At 34.5% G+C, this 20767-nt stretch overlaps 2 protein-coding genes across 2 annotated transcripts in view; one reads left to right on the plus strand and one right to left on the minus strand.

Annotated features, from left to right (window-relative positions):
• LOC111159986 (fatty acyl-CoA reductase 2) overlaps positions 1 to 4033 on the plus strand; it is a 48763-nt gene extending 44730 nt beyond the window's left edge. Inside the window, exon 11 of the mRNA XM_022522720.1 lies at positions 395 to 4033. Coding sequence (XP_022378428.1) covers positions 395 to 557 — 163 coding nt within the window. The 3' untranslated portion in view covers positions 558 to 4033. The remainder of the gene's footprint in view (positions 1 to 394) is intronic.
• Positions 4034 to 4822: 789 nt separating this feature from the next.
• The window catches only part of LOC111159954 (ERGIC and golgi 2), a 46834-nt gene continuing 30889 nt past the window's right edge, over positions 4823 to 20767 (minus strand). The window contains exons 7-14 of the mRNA XM_022522674.1: positions 20345 to 20446; positions 19794 to 19889; positions 14564 to 14619; positions 13466 to 13564; positions 9580 to 9677; positions 7828 to 7990; positions 6690 to 6772; positions 4823 to 6523 (exon numbers count right to left, since the gene is read on the minus strand). Coding sequence (XP_022378382.1) covers positions 6461 to 6523; positions 6690 to 6772; positions 7828 to 7990; positions 9580 to 9677; positions 13466 to 13564; positions 14564 to 14619; positions 19794 to 19889; positions 20345 to 20446 — 760 coding nt within the window. The 3' untranslated portion in view covers positions 4823 to 6460. The remainder of the gene's footprint in view (positions 6524 to 6689; positions 6773 to 7827; positions 7991 to 9579; positions 9678 to 13465; positions 13565 to 14563; positions 14620 to 19793; positions 19890 to 20344; positions 20447 to 20767) is intronic.

Raw genomic sequence — 20767 nt, forward strand, 5'->3', positions numbered from 1 at the left:
AGCTTGGAAAAGTAAATTGCAAACAGAGGAACCTTGAAGCAGGCTGAGAACTTTAGAACTTACCTTCTACTGAACAAGAACCAGTGAAGATTTGTGGTATGATCAAAGTATATTTAAGAAAGATTATGTTAGTCATGTTTGTAAGATTGGTTCAAGTAGGGAGAGGTATGGGAAAAAGAAACTAGTCAGGGGAATACTATGGAAATCTGATTATTCAGAAGGCATGCTGTGGAGTAAGAGCTATAAAAATCAAAAGGTCATAAGGTCATGCCACATACCTGTGGGCACCTAACAATTTGCTGGTCACAACTAGAAACAATACACTTAGGCTTCAGATAACACATTTGGGTCTTTGGTGCTGTTTTAACTTTGGTTCTATATGTCTGTCCCCCAGGCTCCGAAATATTCACTACCTCTTTAACACTGCCCTCTTCCTCATCGCATGGCGCCTTCTCATTGCAAGATCTCAGATGGCTCGGAATGTCTGGTTCTTCATTGTGAGCTTCTGTTATAAATTCCTCTCCTACTTTAGGGCACTCAGCACGCTTAAGGTGTAAGAACATTTGGCAAGCTCCTTTTATCTGGAACCTTTTGGATACCTCTAAAACAGCAAACTGTGGTTCTCAAGATTAGGAAGTAACAAAGAATATGCCCAAGCTCATTACCTGTCAAAGTGTTGTCTTCACCTGTTTCTTACCTATATATTTTATTTCTGTGAGAGAAGGAAAGTCATATCCTAGCCTATAATCATCCGTATCTTAGGAAAAATTATTTCCAGATTGCTTCCTAATACTCCATTCTGTGCCCTTGAATATAAAACACCAAAGTACATTTATCTGTCCGTATTTAGGGTTTTTTCTCTTCAGAGGACTAATTTTTGACTCAATGAACGTGGAAGAACACATGATATAAGCTGAAATAGGCTAAAGAAAGGCAGTTCTAACCTTGGAATCATTCTGGGATACCCAGTATAAAAGTTTAAAGTCAAGATTAAGTTGAGGAAGAATGATCTTTGCAACCTCAGAAATACTGTAAAAGAGATAATTCTCTACTGAAATCTCAGTGTCCTTTTTCTGTTATACCATGAAGACCTGTTGAAGGCTGGGAGAACTGGAAAAGTGGATTCACATCTAGCACTTCCCTCAACTATTTCTGAAATCTAAAAAAAAAAAAACAAAAAATTAGGTGTAAATAATTATGTATAGAAGGAGAGCTCAAGCATAGTTGCATTGGTACCGATTATGCTTGTAAGTAAAATTAGTTCTCATAATTTGAATCTGACAACTTTTATTTCTAAATCTTTTGAGTCACCCATTTTCCTGATAACCTTCTCTCAGGAGTTTCCTTTCTGTTCACCGAAGTCACCAAACCCCTTATATTTATTTTGCTCAGCCCTCAGAGCGAGAGTGACTGATGGAACGTCCTAGGCTAGAATCTTAAAAAAACAAAACAAAAAAACCCACAAAAATTCAGTCCCCTGATCTTTGCCAGTGAGGATGGCAAAATTTTAAATATAAATGAAAATGTTAGTTTAAGTCTTTTTCTGGGAAGTGGGGAAGATTACCCTTCTGTGACCACCAGGACTTGCTAGTATCTTATCATTCCAGTTACACAATACTAACTGTGCAACGTACAGCAGAAGAGACTTCACTAACAGACTGTCACTTTAGAGAGTAAGTGTTGTTTTATTTAAAAATATTTTATGTATAATACCAATGAATTAGTAAAAACTATTTATTCTCAAATCCCTATATTAATAATATAACTGTTATCCTGACTTTCCTTGCATTTGAGAAATCAATGTATGTTGGATTGCAGCATTTCATGTTAAAAATATGGAATATTCTTCAAATATAGTATTTAGGGCCTCAGCAACTAAAATAAAAACCCACAACCACTAGAAAATTACACGAGCATAAACTGGCAAGGAAGGCAGTTATATGTATACTCACTTTCCAGATTAATTGGTAATACTCAGAAAGCATGTGCACGTAGTTGTAGTGCATAAGGCTTGAAGGGCAGCTTCTAGTCCAGTATTACTTGAGATTTTTCTGAACACCATAAAGGGCATTTGGGGGGGAACTCTTCTGGGCAGTATCTTTTCGAATCTCATCTAAAGGTCTGGGAACTCCCTTCCAGGGCACACAACCCAGCTCTGAAACAAAGCACTTGGTGATCTTTAATTTGAGAGGTCTAGATGATACTTCTGAGCTACACTGAGATATAAACTATAGATATGATAAAAAGAAATCAAGTTATAATTCAATGAGATGGGATAAAACACAATTATTCTAAGAATTTACTATCTTTTGATTGTTTCACCAATTCCATAAATTCCACTGATCAAGTATTCATTTTGACTTTTGATTAAATGAAAGTTTGAATTAAAAAAATGTTTTCCTCTTCTAGTGTTGTATCTTTAACTGCTGACTACTACAGATTTCCTCCCTCCCCTGAGGAAAAAAGATAGAATTTTCCAAAGAAACTACCAGAGGAGTATAAATTTTAACACACAGATACTAATGCTTAAACATTTTCTGATACCATTACCAGTGTTACATTTACACGCTGAAGCATGTTTTATCTGTGGCATTAAAGAAATGATACAAATAAAGTTCTGTGATGATTAAGCAGTAAAAATAGGTATCGGTATGAAAGAAAATCCCTAATTATTTTCTATCAAGACCAATTAACAATTATTTGAAAGCCTAATACATACAATTACAATGTAATGAGAAGAACCTACTTTTGGGGAAAAGAGGATGGACGGTAAGTGCAAAGAAAAGGTATCTATGTTTAAAAAGAAGTTTTGGTAATCCCTATATTCTTTACCCACAACATACCTGATAGAGTAATGACTATTTCAGAGTTAAAAACAGTCACCACCTAAAGCAATTAATACTAGAAAAAGTTGAAGCAGACTGGCATACAACTCAGAAAAAACATTTAAGATAACTTACTAACTTTATACTAATCATCACCTCCAGTTAACATCTCATTCAAACAGCTGATTTAGAATCACTCATTCACTTTTTAATATGAAAATACAAAAGAAATCCAATCTCATACAGTAATTTGGCTCTATCTGGAGCAAAAGCAAATATAACAGAGTGGTATTTAAAGACTGCCACAGTTTTCCTATGAGGAAAAAAGCTTATATATAAGGGACTGGGTCTTATTTGGGGGTACACGACAAAGAGGACAAAGAAATTTGTATTTGTCATTTTACTCAGAGTCCCAATTGTTAAGGATTGAGACTCTAAAATTGTATATCCTCTTTTCTCTTAAAAAAAAAAAAAAAAACAAAAAAATCCAAGGCAGTTTGTTTCCTACTGTTACGACAATGCAAGGTGATTTTATCACTAACAAATATTTCAAAAGTGGGGAAAAACTACAATAAGGAAATACTGGGACATTAATCCAGGCATCATACCATAATGTAGTGAATACATGGTGATCGAGTTTGGATAGTGCTGACAAAGGGTGGCTCACTTTGGCTTGCAGGTTTGCAATAGAGCTCCAAACAGAAGTGGAGGGACTTAAGCACTATGTTAAAGGGCATGATGAAATTTTAAAGGTCATCTGGCTCAGGTATAAGTATTTTTAAACAATGAAAATAAACATCTTGAACTTGAGTTCAAGATTCAAAGTTTTAAATTTTGAAGCGGACAAGATGCATATAAAATTTCCTTTCTGGTACCTGAATTACTAACCCAGAACATAAAAAGGATGCATAAAATATCCCTACAGATACCATTAAAAAATTAGACCTTAAGTCATTCCTTTACGAATTCCAAAGTTAGGTTTATATTAAAGACTGCAAACCTTGCTTGCATTAGTAATTTTTCTATGAAAATTCAGTGCTATCATAAAACATATATGAGAAAAATGTGGTATTAATCATCTAAATTGAGAATTAAAAGTGATTTTGTAATTCTAATACTGCATTAAGCTTTTCCCAAGAGGTCATCTGTACTGTACAAATACCACAGCAGAGAATTATTCACCTAAATATTTCATCTCTTTTTCTAGACCAAAGTATACAAAACACAGTTTTTTAAAAATCTATTTCATAGAAGCTGAAATCTCAACTTTTAAAATATTTAGACTGGAATATATAAATATTATGAATAAAGAAAAAGGATTGAGTAATAAAGTTGGGTACCCTACTGAGGACACCCTCCCCCAAGCACAAGCCAAAGCTCCGTAAGAAGCAGGTCAGCACAGTGTTCTCTGCAATGGAAAAGAAACACTTGGTGAGGTCAAAAACTCCTAGCAAATCCCAATATGTAGGCATACTTCATCATTCACCATCCAGAAGGCTGATCAGAATCTTACTACTTTGATGGCAAAAAACCTGACTTTTACTATTTGAGGACAGTCAGGTAGCAAGTTTTCTTAACTATTAAAGTGTAAATCAATGGCAAAGCAAGATTTTGCTTTAAAGAAATTGCTTTTATAGTCAGCTTTAATGGGACAGGTTAGTTACATTAAAATTTTAATAAGGTATTTGGAAAACATGGGAACAATTAAAAATCATATGTAAGCACCAAAACAATTTTAAAATCTTTTTAAAGACACTTTAAAATCCTAAAATCCTAACTGAAAGAAAGTAATTTTAAATCAATAGTTTTACCTCCCTTAAAAAAAAAATACAAGACTCTGAAACTTGAATGAACTTTCTGGAAAGCAGATTCACAGAACCAAGATTCAGTCTAAGATTGCTAAAATTCTAAATAAAATTTCTTTTGAGAGATGTTCTATAGTTCCTTGTCTAACTTCACTGGAAATACTATCAAAAAAAAAAAAAAAAAAACAACAGAGAAGGCGCATTCGTTATTTAGAATTTTCTGGAACAAAAAAAATCTTTCAGAGCATGTTATGTCACCTGTGTTAATCAGTCAACTTAATGGCTCTTAGTGGTAAAGTGTGTATTTTAAACAATAATGCTTTTACTTCCTGCAGTGCCATTTAACATAAGCTTTACTTCAGAGCAGTTCCAACAGTATCTCTCCTTCTCTCCACTGACATCATCTGTACCAACTACTTTCAAGAAAACATTTATCTTTAAAAAAAAAAAAAAATCCATTTGTAAAACTGTAATCTGTGACATCCTATGTCCAAAAACCACCATTTAAAAACTAGTCTTTTAGTCTTGTCCTTGCTACTTACCTGGAATTTTATTTCCCCTTTTCTCTGAAGGACTTCAACTGTTGGGGATTGGTAGTTGACTCTATCATTAAGTATTAAAAAAAGGAAAACTGATGTTGGCACACATATTCCAAATACAGTTTTTAATGGCACCTGAGTGAAATCTCCCTCATTATTTTTAGTCTTTCATAATCTGGAAATTTAAAAGCAATCCTTAAATAATAAGGAAGCTAGAACAACACACTCTAATAACAAAATCAATCACATTCAGGACACTCTGAATGCAGACACTCATAATCCAGGTTTACAGCTTACCAGACACTGTTTAATGATAATATCTCAGATCTGACATGATCTTGCCTTATTTAAGTATTTGCCTCATGTTTCTACTTTATTTAAAGTTACCCTGTTGCCTCTCACCCAAACATGTATAAAATAGTCTGTTTTTCCATTTAATACTTTACAAGCTGAGAAGTTTCCTCACCAGCAATGGACCTTTGTATTACTCACCACCTGCTCCCAAAGTATACCAATAACACAAGGAACAGATTAGAAAATTGAGCATCTTTTTTAAAAATGTGCTTTCTTCTGCCTGTATAAGTAAGTGCCCACTATACAGTATGTGAATGATATCTGTTACATATTATAGCACCTATGTACCTGCCTCCATAAGAATTCACCTTAGTCTTCCACGACCCTGCCTTGAACAGTCAGAAAAAGCCAATAGCCAGAGTTTAAAGAAAAGCAGTTACCTTCCTCAGACCAAATTATTGGATAAATGGCCTTGTCATTATGGCTTAACATTGATATGGCTATAACATAGGGACCCATCCCTGTTTCCCTTTATTACCTGACCACAACTTTTTAAAGTCTAGACTAGTTTTCCATATGTTTTACATATTTTATTCTGACATATCTTTTAAAAACAGAAGGATGCAAACATTTGCATTTATAATCCCTTTTTCTTTAGATGTGGTTTGACTTCTTTACTTCAGGCTCTTTCACCAAGAAGCAAGCTCTGATTTCGATACTGCCCATTTCTATGAAAATATCAGAAGGGGTCATCTTCAAAGCAATACTTCAGTTAGGCTTATTCACTGATTAGCTGCATAATTTCTTCTAGGACATTTGTAACAGACACAACATATATAGGATTTCAGTTTGGGTTTTTCTTTTTTTTTTTTCCCCTAGGTATGATTCCCACTTCTCATTCATATTTTCTTTTCTTTGAATATATTGCACAATATTTTATTATTAAAAAAGGTTTTATGTCTCAGGCAAAAAGTTTTTCTCCTTCACTCAGGAGGTGCTAATGTGTATTATTCTCTAAAAGAGGTAAGTGGTTGTCTGTGTGGCCATCCTCAAAGGGGACCTAGGGAGAAGAAAAGACCAAAGCATTAGTTTTATTCCTTACACATCCCCTCTAAACACAATGCTTTATTTTGGGCAATTTCTTTCTGAGCACCAAAAGCTACTGTTTAGGTTTAACAATGGTACTATGAGTTAGAGGTCAGCACCATTTCTACTATAGCACTTACAGAACTGACAGGTTTGTAGGATCCAAGTCTGAAACGACAGTAAATTATTTCAACTATAAATTTCCCAAATCCATGTAACATGCCTGCAATAAAAAATAAGTTTTTAATTAAATGATGCTTTTATTGAAATTACTTCCTAATTATTTCCTAAATTGTTACATAAGAATAAAAAACTCCACTAATTATAATGGAATAGATTAAGAAAGGAAACAAGGCAGTTTGCTTTATTCATTTCAATAGTTAAAAACAGACAGTTGAATTTTAGAACAAATAGATTTCAAAATCACAAGGCCACATAATTCATGAACTTGACAAAGCAATCTTATCAAGCGTGCTTTATATGTCTTATATTCATACCATTTTGAAAAAATAATATCAGCACCCCAAATTTAAACAAACTGAAAGTAGCAACAAAGTCTTTCATAAGAAAACCATTCATTTAAAAAATAAAATTCAAAGTATGTAAGTAATACAGCTCCATGTAATACTGAAAAGGGTTGGGGATAAAGAAGGAACTGTTTCCTTTCTTTATCTATTATACTTAATGCTCAAATTTTCATGATTATGATTCTGCAAGTTATCTTTGAGAGAATCTCCTAAGTTCAGGACAAAAAAAGCCCCAAATCATAAAAACAGTATGGACTGAACATTCTGGTTGCACACATTACATGGTTCAAAGTAGATAAGATTTGATTTTACATATTCTACAGTTAAAAATACCTTATATGAAAAAGAAAATTTACATTCAAGTGTCTACTATTTCTAGGCATTTTCTCATCTAATCCTACAACACACTTGTAAATTAGACACTTATGATTATTCCCATTTTTATAGATGAAAAAACAATTTCAGAAAGGTAGGTGTCCTATATTACAAGGCTACTACCATGTAAATGGCAGAACTTGGATTCAATTTTAGGATCTTTCTAGGTAAGTAATCTCCCTAAAATAATTGAATGCAGTGAACTTAGTTATGTTTAATGTGTAATCAATGTAATTTTGGAAGTTTGGAATTAAATCTTAGAAAAAATTCTTTAAATATCAAAACATGGGAATGAATACATTTCTTGCTCCTTCTAAGGGAAAGCATCTTAATTTCAGTAACACTTTTAGAAATTAGACAAGGAATGAAGTTTAACCTGTTGTTGAAAAGATTCCTCCAACAATACCACAGAGTCTTACAAAAAACTGCCAGAAAGGCATATGCTCCTCAGTAACTGTTACCATAAGAGAACTGAGATCATATTTCATAAATATCCCAGAGACTCCATGGCTGCCTGCAGCATGGTTAATGACACGTTCCTAAAATGAAGGGGAGAGACAGGAGAAGGAGAAAAATGGGATTCACATCATCTGGTTACTTGCACACTTAATATGAAGCCCTGCAGCCCAAATGTACAAGAGGGATCTCCAAATCTCCTTACGAATTGTCCTACTAGACTAAGCTCTTCAGAGACAAATTATTCTGTATTCTTCGTGTGATCAGCTTCTACAGAAATCGAAAGAGCAGAGACATTCTTTCCTATTTTCTCAAAAAGGTCACTCAAGTGTTCTACTTACTGAGCTCAAGAGCTTACAACTATATGGCATCTTCACTGACCAAATCCATAAAAGCCAGGCTCATATTTTGACATACGTTTTGTTACAATTCTTTGCGAAGAATTTACAAAATAATTATATTTCTTGTCATTTCAATTATCAGATTTGGAAACAATTTCACTTTCTGTCGTTCATTTTATTTAAACGGTATGAAATACAATACAAGAAGAAAAGAGAATGCCCTCATTTGAAAGATATCAAAATTTAAGCTACTGGCTTAGTTTTTTTGTTTTTTTTTTTAAAGATTTTATTTATTTATTTGACAGACAGAGATCACAAGTAGTCAGAGAGGCAGGCAGAGAGAGAGAAGGAAGCAGGCTCCCTGTTGAGCAGAGAGCCCGATGCGGGGCTCGATCCCAGGACCCTGGGATCATGACCTGAGCCGAAGGCAGAGGCTTTAACCCACTGAACCACCCAGATGCCCCCCTGGCTTAGTTTTTAAAAGAAGTTTTCTCGAGGCACCTGGGTGGCTCAACCTGTTTCCTCCTCTCTCTCTCTGCCTGCCTCTCTACTTGTGATCTCTGTATGTTGAATAAATAAATAAAATCTTAAAAAAAAAAAAAAAGTTTTCTCTTGAAAGGAATGCAACTAAAATCATAAACCTACCATAGCGTGTTCACCAGCAAGAAAATATTTCATTCCATCCTGTTTACACTTCAAAAATCAAGTTTGCAAACCTTGGAACTCTTCAGGATATTAATATTAGGATTTTACCATTCTTAAACAATAATAAGAAAACATGACCCCAGAATATATGAGAAGTCTGTTAAACTGTCCAATTCCAAAACTCTGCTCCTATTTAAAAGGCCACTCCCCCCTGAGATTGCAAAACATTTGTCCTCTTAGATGAATAAAAAGCACTAACTTAGGAAGGCAAACCCTCTAAGTCTGCTATCTGAGACACAAGAATCATGAAAAGCCCAGGATAGGAACAATAATTAAAAACTAAATAACACAGAAATCAGAGTCCACTGGCAGATAAGAACTAATTATACCAATACAAGAGAAAATATTACAAAATTAAGATATAAAGAATAAAGTCATTAATACCATCATAGTTTAATATTTTGTTTAAACCATATAGAAGATGTTCCAGATTTTTAAAATCTACCTCTTTTCTTGCTCTAAAGCATACTAATATCCATTTTTATTAGCTTAAAATAAAATATTAATGCATTTCAAAACTTCCACAAATTTTAAATGGGGGAGGATACCAACTCTAACCTTATTTTGTAGCTGGACTATTAAATGCTTAAAAAAAAAAATCACTTTATCAGTTGGATTCAACTTACCCTTTCTGTCACAGAAAACTGATGGGTGTCTGCTGAAATTTTATATGTATGTAGTTTTGTTGGCACAACTGTAATAAAATACTGGAACATCTGGTTGTCTAGAATAAAAACAAAATGTGTTTTCTTTTCATCAATCAAATAGCAACAATTTTACTGCCAAATCCACCCTTCTATTAAATACACTTCCTTGATACATAATGCTACTTATGACTTAGTGTTTAACAACAACAACAAAAAATTTAAAAGCATCAATGAAATCAATATACTCATACTTAGTAAACAAACTTTCAATAAGCATAAAATAGTCACATATACACATTAGAAGAGGTTAAAAAATGTAGTCATTAGATATCGTTTGTAACATTATTATCCTTTTATCAAATGTGAAAAATAAAAGTAGCATTTCATTATAGTACAGAAATTAGTAGGAATAAAGTTATGATAGTATAATCACCACAGGACATTTTCAGTTTTTACTAATATCTTAAGATATACAGATAAAGCAAAATTGAATTAACCAGCCTTTGGATATACACAAAGACTTGATAAGGCAGGAGGAAGATAACTAACAAACCTACTCACTGATGGTCTGAGGCTACTGCATAATCCAAAGGATCCTATTTATAGTCTTTAGGCATTTCTAGGTTTAATACAAGTCATAAATACCAGTTTATTACCAATTGTTAATTAATCTTAGATAACAGTTCACATAATACAAAACATGTTAATTTTCGAGGTCTATATTCTAGAAAATTTAGAACTAGATATATCTATGTGTAGTGAGAATTAGGTAACAGGCCTCATTACATTTGACATGAAACCATGTGATTCACACCACATAACTGTCTTTGGAAACTGTGTAGAGAAATAAAATATATCAACTTTAAAAGTATGGTCTGACAAATTTTGACAATTGTATTCACCCACGTCATCACCACCACAATCAAAATATAAAATATATTCACCACCTCAAAAAGTTCCTCCATACCGCTTTATAGTCATTCCCCTCTATTTCCAACCCTAGGTTAACCACTAACCTTCTATCAGCACAGATTAGTTTTGCCTATTCTAAAATTTTATATAGAAAGTATATATATAGAAGGTACTTCTGTGCGTCTATGTTCTTTTAGTCAACCTTAGTGAATTTTTATTTCAATCAATCCAATGTCTCCATCTCTTAGTGTAATTCAGAATAGAGGAGGGGGACGCCTGGGTGGCTCAGTTGGTTAAGCAGCTGCCTTCGGCTCGGGTCATGATCCCAGCGTCCTGGGATCAAGTCCCACATCGGGCTCCTTGCTCATCAGGGAGCCTGCTTCTCCCTCTGCCTCTGCCTGCCATTCTGTCTGCCTGTGCTTGCTCTCTCTCCCTCTCTCTCTCTGACAAATAAATAATCTTTAAAAAAAAAAAAAAAGAATAGAGGAGGGAAAGGTAAACAAGATAGGAGGGAGAGGTTAAGAGCAATGGTGTCTTCAAACACTAACATTAAACAAGTTTCTAACAAAATAAAACAAAACCTGTTTCAACTTCACCACTTACTTCACCTACCACTTGTACCAATATAACTTTCAAAAACGTGAATAGTATTTGACTAGTTCTTCTATTATTAGGTTCAACTGAATAGCGTACATACTATCTCAGATATTGGGGCAGAAAAGTGTCAACTTTGTCTCCCAAAAATAGACGGCTTTTAATTATAGATGGTCTTCAGTTTCATCCTTTGAGTCATTCTTTGCTCAGGTGAATTGCTCTATCTATGCTCAGTTTTGAGGTGTTTTACAATAAATTCTACTGTGTCATAAACAGAGGGAGTGAGCTGGAAGTGCTAGGAGAAAAAGGTGTTTAAGTCTTAAATATTAATGAAAAGCAGATGAAATTAAGAGTGGCAAGGCAATAACCTACGCTGTATGCATAGGTAGGATAATCACTTGGGGGAAACATGAAGGGCAAAGGGAATCTCGCCATATGTGAGGAGTGAAGTGCAATGAATAACCCAAAGGGTCAAAGACACATGACAGGAAAAACTGAAAAACATTTAAGCTGTGGCCAGAGAACTACTAAAGACCTTTATGTCAATGTTAATTCAAAGAAAGGCTATAAAGCTGTCCGATAATTTAATGGCCAAGTTGGGGAAAGCTGGAGGCAGGGGGTGGGGGGTTTGGGGAGGGAGGGGCCGCAGACGCTGTTGAATGAAATTTTGTTGCAAGGCATAAATTATTCCAAAGGTGCTAGTTTGTCCAAACTGGTACAGCATTCAAGATGTAAACACTAAGTAATCCCCTCAAAACTTCTGGGGAACATCAAGGAGGTAGTGGTTACCTGACACACAGATTTTTAATGCTGATTTTCCTTTTTCTTTTTGGGAAAAAAAAAAAAAAAAAGCCCAATAAAACATCTAGTAGTAAGGAGAAGAGTACACCTGCTTTAAAGCTTTGAATAACCTACTGACACTCATCTGGTGGCATTTTATAACATAACTCTAAATACCTCTTAGTCTTTGTGAATTTAGGAAAAAGTAAACTCAAAAAGAGCCTTTTGAAAATTAATCTGTTTATATTTAGAACTGTTTCTGTACAAAAATTTAAGGTCATCTTAGCATCTTGAAATAAAGTATTAACATGTTTTCAATGATCATCTCATAAGTAACATCTAGTGTACATCTGTATACAATGAACATGAACATACACATAAAGATAAGATTACATACTGAATAAAGCTTATGGTTCTAGAATTTCCAAATTTAATATACTCAAGTTTCCTTAAGTGAAGCATTCCCATACAAACATAAAATACTTAGGAATGTAACTCAGTATTCTAAGTAAAATATCTTTGATGTATCTGATTACAATACTATGATAAAAGAGTAAAATACTGGGGCGCCTGATTGGCTCAGTCCATTAAGTGTCTGTCTTTGGCTCAGGTCATGTCCAGAGTCCTGGGATCAAGTCCCACATCAGGCTCTCTGCTCAGTGGGGAGCCTGCTTCTCCCTCTCCCTCTGCTGCTTCCCCTGCTTGTTCTGTCAGATAAATAAAATATTTAAAAAAATAATAATGCTGAGAAGAATATTAATAAACCTGTTTTAGTTAATAAAAAATGAAATCCTTATTTACAGTTTTGCAAACACTAGAATTCCTAGTAGCACATGAAGCTTGACATGTCCTTAAAAGGTCCAATAGGTGGGGCATGTCACACAGTAGGACTATTTCAGCAGAGGAAAGGCAACCAAAAACCTTCAAGAAACACAAGATACATGCCTTGTTATAAAATTAAGAAAATAATCCATCCACATTTGGATAAACTGGAATTTTAAATGGAACAGAAGGTTAAAATAGTAATAGAAGGTTTCTACCTATGCTATAATGTACTACTTCTGAGTTAATAACCAAGCTGTTCTAGAATAACTCTAGATTTCTGATATTTGTAAACTCCCCAAAGAAGTTTCTAAAATGGTAAATATGCATTTTAGAACTTTAAACCCAAAAAAAAAAAAGAACTTTAAATCTATACAAAGAAAACAATTCTTCTTTAATGTTGAAACTTTTAGTTCTTATTCTTTCTTCAGTGCATATGGAAAAGCAGTTAAGGCCTAATAACACATTAACCTTTCATTTAGAGAGCTTTTAAATTCTACTCTGTTTCCTGCTTACTTATTTTTCTTTGTTTTCCTGCTTACTTCTTAATTTGTTTTGTTCTTATGGCTCATTTTTTAAGATAAGAGTAGGAAATTCTCTCAACATACATTCCCACATAAAATTATTAACCCAGTTAATCTACTTAAAGATTTATCTATGTATTTGTCACAAGAGGATTATTAAAAATGTGTAAGTATTAAAGTTATAAAGGCAATTGCCTGCATGCAAATTCCAATAGTAATTACTAAATACTTACGATCTACAGCAATTTTTTCAGTTCCATCCAAAGGATTAATAATTCCTGGAACAAGCTCTCCAAAAGACAAATGATCTATTCTGTGAGAAAAGTTGTAAGCTAAGAGGAATAAAATAAAACAAATTAAGTACAGAAACTATTCAAAACTATAGGTTATTTATTGGTTCATATTCTTATCTAATCTCAAATGAAACTATCTCAAATATGTAGGTATAATATAGTATTTAAAACATTATTTTGAAAGAAATGCATATAAATATGTGGAATTAAGTGTATAACAAGTACGTACAAACAAAATGCTATATCTCAAATTTTATAATTACAAATTATCTTTTACAAAATAGTACATCCAATCCTGATAACTAAAAATAGTCTTTCCTTGTCCAATCATTATATAGTAACAGAACTGTCAGCACTAGAATAATGAAACCGATCAGATATATTTTTAATGCAAATCATTGCTAAATGTGACAAACTGATTTTTTTAATGGGCTCTATTTCTTGTTTTTGTTCTCTAAAGAAGCCTTTGTTGTTGTTGTTTTTAAGATTTATTTATTTATTTGAGAGAGAGCTGAGCAGGGAGCCAGACATGGGGCTTCATCCCAGGACCCCAGGATCGTGACCTGAGCCAGACAAGACGCTTAATCGAATAAGCCACACAGGCGCCCCCTAAAGAAGACTTTAAAAACTAAGTTTTATGACAATCATTACCTAAAACCAACTTGTATACCTTATATGTATGCTTGTGTCCAGATGTCCACTTAAAAACTGAAATAAACTTGGAATACATGCTCTTCATTATCCATAAGAATTAGCAGAAATGTGTACAAAGGGATCTAAAGCTCACCAAGGCCCCGTTCCCTAACCCTCACAGCTTCGGAGCTATGAATCAATAGAAACACAGGTAGTTCAAGGATAAGAGAAAATGGATTAGAGTCAACATATTTAATCGTCTATTTTCTCCTTTGGATATCCGTTTTGACAACAGCCCACTTAGAAAACCCTACCCTGTATCTGCACTCAAAACAAAACAAAAAACCCACACGTAACACTTTTTTCAATGACATCTTCACGGAAAAAATTTCAGAAACTGCTTACAGTCATGGTTGACAAGTGCCGCCAAATGTGCGTGACCTCGGGGATGTGGAATTGCCCTGAAAAGAGGAAAAAAGATTAAAGTACTAATACTTAAATATATAACTAATTAAAACCAGAAAGGAAATCTTTCCTAAGTTATATAATTGTCTTACTATAAAGTAAAAACATAGTTGTCCTATGATTTACATAGGTAAGTCTACTCATCTCAGCCCTGCAAGGAACTGGGGGCTGCCAAAGGGTTTCTGTGAAGTGCCAGATAGTGAGTATTTTAGGCTTTGTGGGCCAAGATGCAAAAGTGAAGATATTATATAGTTAGTTACATAAGAAGAAAATTTTTCACAAACTTCTCTTAATGATGTTCAAAATGTAATAGTAATAACAGAGTACTTTTTTGTAATTCAGGTGTATTTTGGCTGGGAGATAACATTTTCCTTAACTAGGGTTTAGAGTTAGTGTTCCCTACTTTAAAAACTGATCACAGAGATCTGTTATGAAAATCTAGAATGAAATTTTACATATTTTGTCTTTGAAAATATTAAGCCAGTTACCTTTTTTTTTAAACATTTTATTTATTTATTTGACAGAGAGAGAGATGACAAGTAGGCAGAGGCAGGCAGAGAAAGAGGAGGAAGCAGGCTCCCTGCTGAGCAGAGAGCCTGATGCGGGGCTCAATCCCAGGACTCTGGGATCATGAACTGAGCCGAAGGCAGAGGCTTTAACCCACTGAGCCATCCAGGCGCCCCATAAGCCAGTTATCTTTTAACTGAGTATATGCATTGCTTGGGTAGAACCCTATGAGGTTCTTCTCGGTATTTCCTTTTGGAGCGTCATTAACATAATACACTGATTGACTGCTTGCAATTTAAGGCAGAATTTCCTCAAGGGCACAGTTAAATACATTTTGAAACGTGGAAATTTCCTTTGTACCAGCATCAAGGTAGGAAAACACTTCAGGAACTATAGTTTGAGGTTGGAAAATAAATACAAGTATAAGAATGGAGATCCTGCTTCTTGTTTTAACTTTTGACAGTCAGGCATGGGAAGCATCAGTTGACACTACTTTTCATTGAAATAACCTTACCACAATGTAAGTTTCATATATTAACCTGTTTTTCTTATAATTTCAGGCTAAATTCATTAAGAAACATGACCCAGTCTGCACAAAACTTAACTTTTAAAGTTTGTTCAATAAAAACAAATGACAATAGTTTTTTTATTCAGAAAAATTTCAATCTCAGCCCTAAGCACCCCCCCCCACCCAAATCACACAAAAAAAGTCCTAGATAGGGACGCCTGGGTGGCTCAGTTGGTTGGACAACTGCCTTCGGCTCAAGTCATGATCCCGGAGTCCCGGGATGGAGTCCCACATCGGGCACCCAGCTCCATGGGGAGTCTGCTTCTCCCTCTGACCTTCTCCTCGCTCATGCTCTCTCTCACTGCCTCTCTCTCAAATAAATAAATAAAATCTTTAAAAAAAAAAAAAAGTCCTAGACCACTACTAAGCTGTTAAGCTGTCATGTAGTAGGGCAAGTTGGAATATTCAGCTTTTCTTTCTGACAAATGTTCATGGAAATGACAATGCTTAAGTCCATGAGAATAAATGAGGTTCACCATCAATATTATCAGTTCATTAATACATGACAGATTCAAATATTTTCTGCAAAGTACTGCCAATGATACTAATGGATAGCCATAGGCTATAAACAACTTACATTTTCACAAGCCTTGAAAATTTATCCACGTAAGCCTTTTTTTTTTTTTTTACTTCATACCTATTTACCACCAGGAACACACTGATGTTCTATTTCTTTAAAAAATATTTTTGTCTGTAGTTGTTCCAATTACAATTGAATTTGATCAATTCAAACTCACACGGACTCCTCAAAATTAAAACAAACAGTATTGGTAACCTCTGTTCATTCAGCAAAAGCTATGGAAATCCACTCACTATCACCTGCCTTGCTTTTGAACTTTTGTGACACTGCTCTCAGTGTCCTCAGCTGCTAGAGCACTTTTCCCACCAAAAAGCTAATCCTCCAAAGCAAACTTACTTTCCCTGGATGCACTTCTTTGGTTGGTGCAAACACAAGCAATCTCATCAAGCTGCTGGGAAGGGGCTTTCCTTCCTCAGCTAACCAATGAGTCACATGTCAACCTACTTGGGTTGCAATCTCACTTTCATTTTAATTTTACAAAGAAATTCTGCTTGTGCTTATTCCCTTTTAAATTTTTTAATTTTCCTGAGAGTTAGTAATGTTGTGATGAGTGCTTAGTCCAGTAATATTTACAAATCCTATATCCTTTTAGCACAGCTATGGAGTCACTGCATAATAAACATGATGTTCTGAAGTCAAATTTGATAAAATAATCCACACTCCACCCTGCCTTAAAGTACATCTGAAACCCGTATTTCTTTTTCTTTCTGACCAAGTAATACAATAAAGAAATCAGGGACGCCTGGGTGGCTCAGTTGGTTAAGCAGCTGCCTTCGGCTCAGGTCATGATCCCAGCGTCCTGGGATCGAGTCCCACATCAGGCTCCTTGTTCTGTGGGGAGCCTGCTTCTCCCTCTGCCTCTGCCTGCCACTCTGCCTGTGCTCGCTCTCTCTCTCTCTCTCTGACAAATAAATAAAATCTTTAAAAAAAAAAAAAAGAAAAAAGAAATCAGATGTTGCAGTACAGAAATATGCAAGGCATTTGTAATGCTGTCAAGCTGTAACTGTTACGACCTGTTCTAATTTGCAGTGCACCAAGTAGCAGCACAAAGCAATGAGTCACATACAGCCTCTGTCACTGTCACGGTTACTCAAATCCTGGTTCTGTAGTGCACAAGGAGCCATATGTAAATAAATACCCATGACTGTGTTCCAGTAAAACTTTATTTTTAGACACTGAAATTTGAATTTCATATAGTTTTCATGGGTTGTGATACATTTCTCCACATGATTTTCAGTAAATGAAAGACTGTTTTTGAAAACTGGAGTGTCGGGAGGAGGCATTTTGGGTTGTCACAATTACTGGGGAAAATAATCAGCATTTTGTGGACAGCAGCTAGGGAAGGCATCCCGCAATGCAGTGATGCTCTCACACACAAAAATATTCTAGGACATCTTGCATGACTTCCAAACACTCTAAGTGGCATTCAAGTAGGTGAAAAACCTATGAATAATGACCTGAGTCTAGAACTTAACTCCATTTAGCGACACGAAGTACTTTGTTGTAGTTTCAATATATATTAAATGCCCTAGGAAATGGAGGGAATATTTTACTTTTTTTGGTTTGCAGTATCACAAAGATTTCAGAATCAACAGAAATACCATCATGATATTTGAACGGCCATTACATGTGTTTCATTCTGCATGTGCAATCGATATATACCTACTGATTCTACATGTGTGGGGCAAGTGTCTGCCTACTCCATTACCTTACCTAAGGTACTCCTGCTCAAACATTTGATTTTTGAAATATATATTATTGTTGTAAATCGTGTTCTTTTTATTTCTTCTTTACACTACAGTTGAGGATGATATTATATCTTAGAGGTAACATGAGATCTTCAAAAAGATCAATACTGAACTCGGTAAACATAATACTGAAAAACAGGAGTGGGTTAATAAGGTATCCCAGAGATAAGGATAAGATACAAACTGAAAACTTTTCTATCTGACCTCTCTTATTCATGGCAGGAGTTATCACACAGAGAGAGAATTGAAATTGGGAATAAAGGCCTTAATATAGATGCTCATGAAATATTAGTCAAAGTTTCCTTCTTTTCGTTTGGGAGTAGGATATTGTTTGTATCCACAAGTGCAATAAAATTGTCTAAATTTTGTTGAGCCAACTATTACCTATTGTTGCATGATACCAAGAAATTCTAAGCTATAGAACCAATCCTGGCAACAGCAAGGAAACAACAAAACGTGAGTGTTAAGAAGAATGGGACAACAAAGACAAATGTTTGATCTGATCACTGTAAACACTGAAATAATTCTGCATAAAAGACTTACGCTATTTATCTCTCTCTCTATATATATATATATGAAGAAAAAAAATCTCCAGCAATGGTTTTTCCAGCTTAATGGCCTTTCCCTCAGCATGAATGCCCTGTCTCCTTTATATATAAAATTCCTAATCATTCACTCGTTTTCAAAGGTTTTCTCAATAAAGCCTCTGCTGATGTACAGGGAAAGTCAGGTAACCTATTACAGTTTCTTATCGGCCATACTTCTCCTATACAGCTTCAATACAACTATAATTAAATAATTATTAGTGTAATTCACCGTTCAAAGATCGGATTGTCTCACAGAATGTCAGCACCATAAGGCAAAAACCCTTTCCTTTGTTTCACAGTTTTGTTTCATTTTATAATTTGAACTACATATATTTTAATACATAATTAAGATGGATATTATACACAAAAAAGTAAAATGGTGGTTTCCCTTAAAATCTTTTTTTTTTTTTTTTTTTTTTTCAGTTCCTTCCTCTTAAATCCCTTATGTAGGTGTGGCATGGTTTCATCCTTAGTATCTGGCATGGCACATGCCCTAGCCAAGTTCTCAAAAAATGTCTTTCACAATGAAGAATTGCTTAGCACTGTGACTCAAGATAGGTGGATGGAAGGAAGGGAATAAGGGAAGCAGAGAGAAAGGGAGAGATCAAAGAATCTATTTATTTATTCAGAAATTTACCAAGTGTTTATATCCTATGTCAGCTGCTATGCTGGATGCGGCTCTTGAAAGTAGGTGATCTGACATTTTTCCTTAACTTTTAGCGACTTTATCTCAGGAACTACTCATTTCTAACTACATCAAAACACTTGTCTCAAATTAGCCAGGGATTACATTTTGGTGATAACTATCAAGAGAAAAACAAAACAAAATCCTAACACCATCCACAACATGAACAAATTAATGAAATGTCTAGGTAAGAGCTTCCTGGCTATCAAAACTTGGCAAGTAGGTTTTCATTCATATCTACCTACAGCTCATTTACTTTACTTATAAACTAGCACATAAGTTTTCCTTTTGTTTTGAAGCAGCTATTAAAGGTAATAGTCTTCTCTATCCTGAGATCAAAGCCCTAAATACAAATCTCAAGACATCAAAAATATAGATACACAACACTTTAATCAGCCCTTTAGTAATTACATATTATCTGATTGGGAAAGAATTTACTTTTAAACCAAGCTGCCAACTTGTCTCAAGGATTTTCAGTAAGTAAAAAGAACATACTTGCCCACAGTTATGTGAAAATTCCCTGCTACTTTATTGACATAGAGATGACCACGAATTCTGCAAGCATCAGGAGGCTGTGATGAATCGTCTTCCCTGTTACAACATGAGAGGAGGGATTACTGACTGCACACTCAACACAGTCACCATTCTATGGTGGGAAAATTTTATAGAGGAGAAAAAGAAACATTGCTAGAAGTATTTTTTATATATATACTATAAAAGAGAAAACAAGGAAATAAAAACACAAAATTCCTAACCAAAATTCATACATCCTTATAAAATAATGACAAATGTAATCAATTTGTTCTTAAAGCCTAATTTTATACAGAATTTACCATATACACATAAGAGGAAATTTAATGAATATTATTTGTGATATTCCTGATCAATATCACAGGCTATAAAATAAAGAGTAACAAGAAATCTTCATCATACAGAATGATTACATTTTCCCTAAGAAATACGAGATTCAGAGAATAAACCAATACTAAAACTATGTCATAGTAAATTCATAATATATAGTTACACATTTAAAAATTACAGCTCACCTTGGTGGAAGTGCTGTTGATGCACTCTTAAAAGCACTTTTAAATATCACGTCTTGAAGTGAATGTTCTTCTTGCAGTCTACTCTGAATCAGCTGCAGCATTCTAAATACAACATAAATAAGCAATAGTTAGAAATACAGTAAGGTACACAAGAAAGCCAACACTTTTTTAAAACTAACAATGGTTAAATGACTTAGTTAACCCTTACATTTATTATTATAGGTCTTGATTCTAAAATAAAGTACCAAGTTTTCTATTGCCATTTCCTTAAAAAAAGGAAAAGGGAGGCAGGGTGGCTAAAGGTTTAACAGCTGAGGTCCCTAAGCATGTCTGACTGAATTGATGATGGATGTGCAGTCAGGGTCACTAAGAAGGAGATTCTGCTCACCTGAGTGTCTAAACTCATCTTTCATGCCTGCATGC

Source organism: Enhydra lutris, unplaced genomic scaffold (genome assembly GCF_002288905.1).
Source record: "Enhydra lutris kenyoni isolate GAN:26980312 unplaced genomic scaffold, ASM228890v2 scaffoldscaffold72, whole genome shotgun sequence".
NCBI classification, from domain to species: domain Eukaryota; kingdom Metazoa; phylum Chordata; class Mammalia; order Carnivora; family Mustelidae; genus Enhydra; species Enhydra lutris.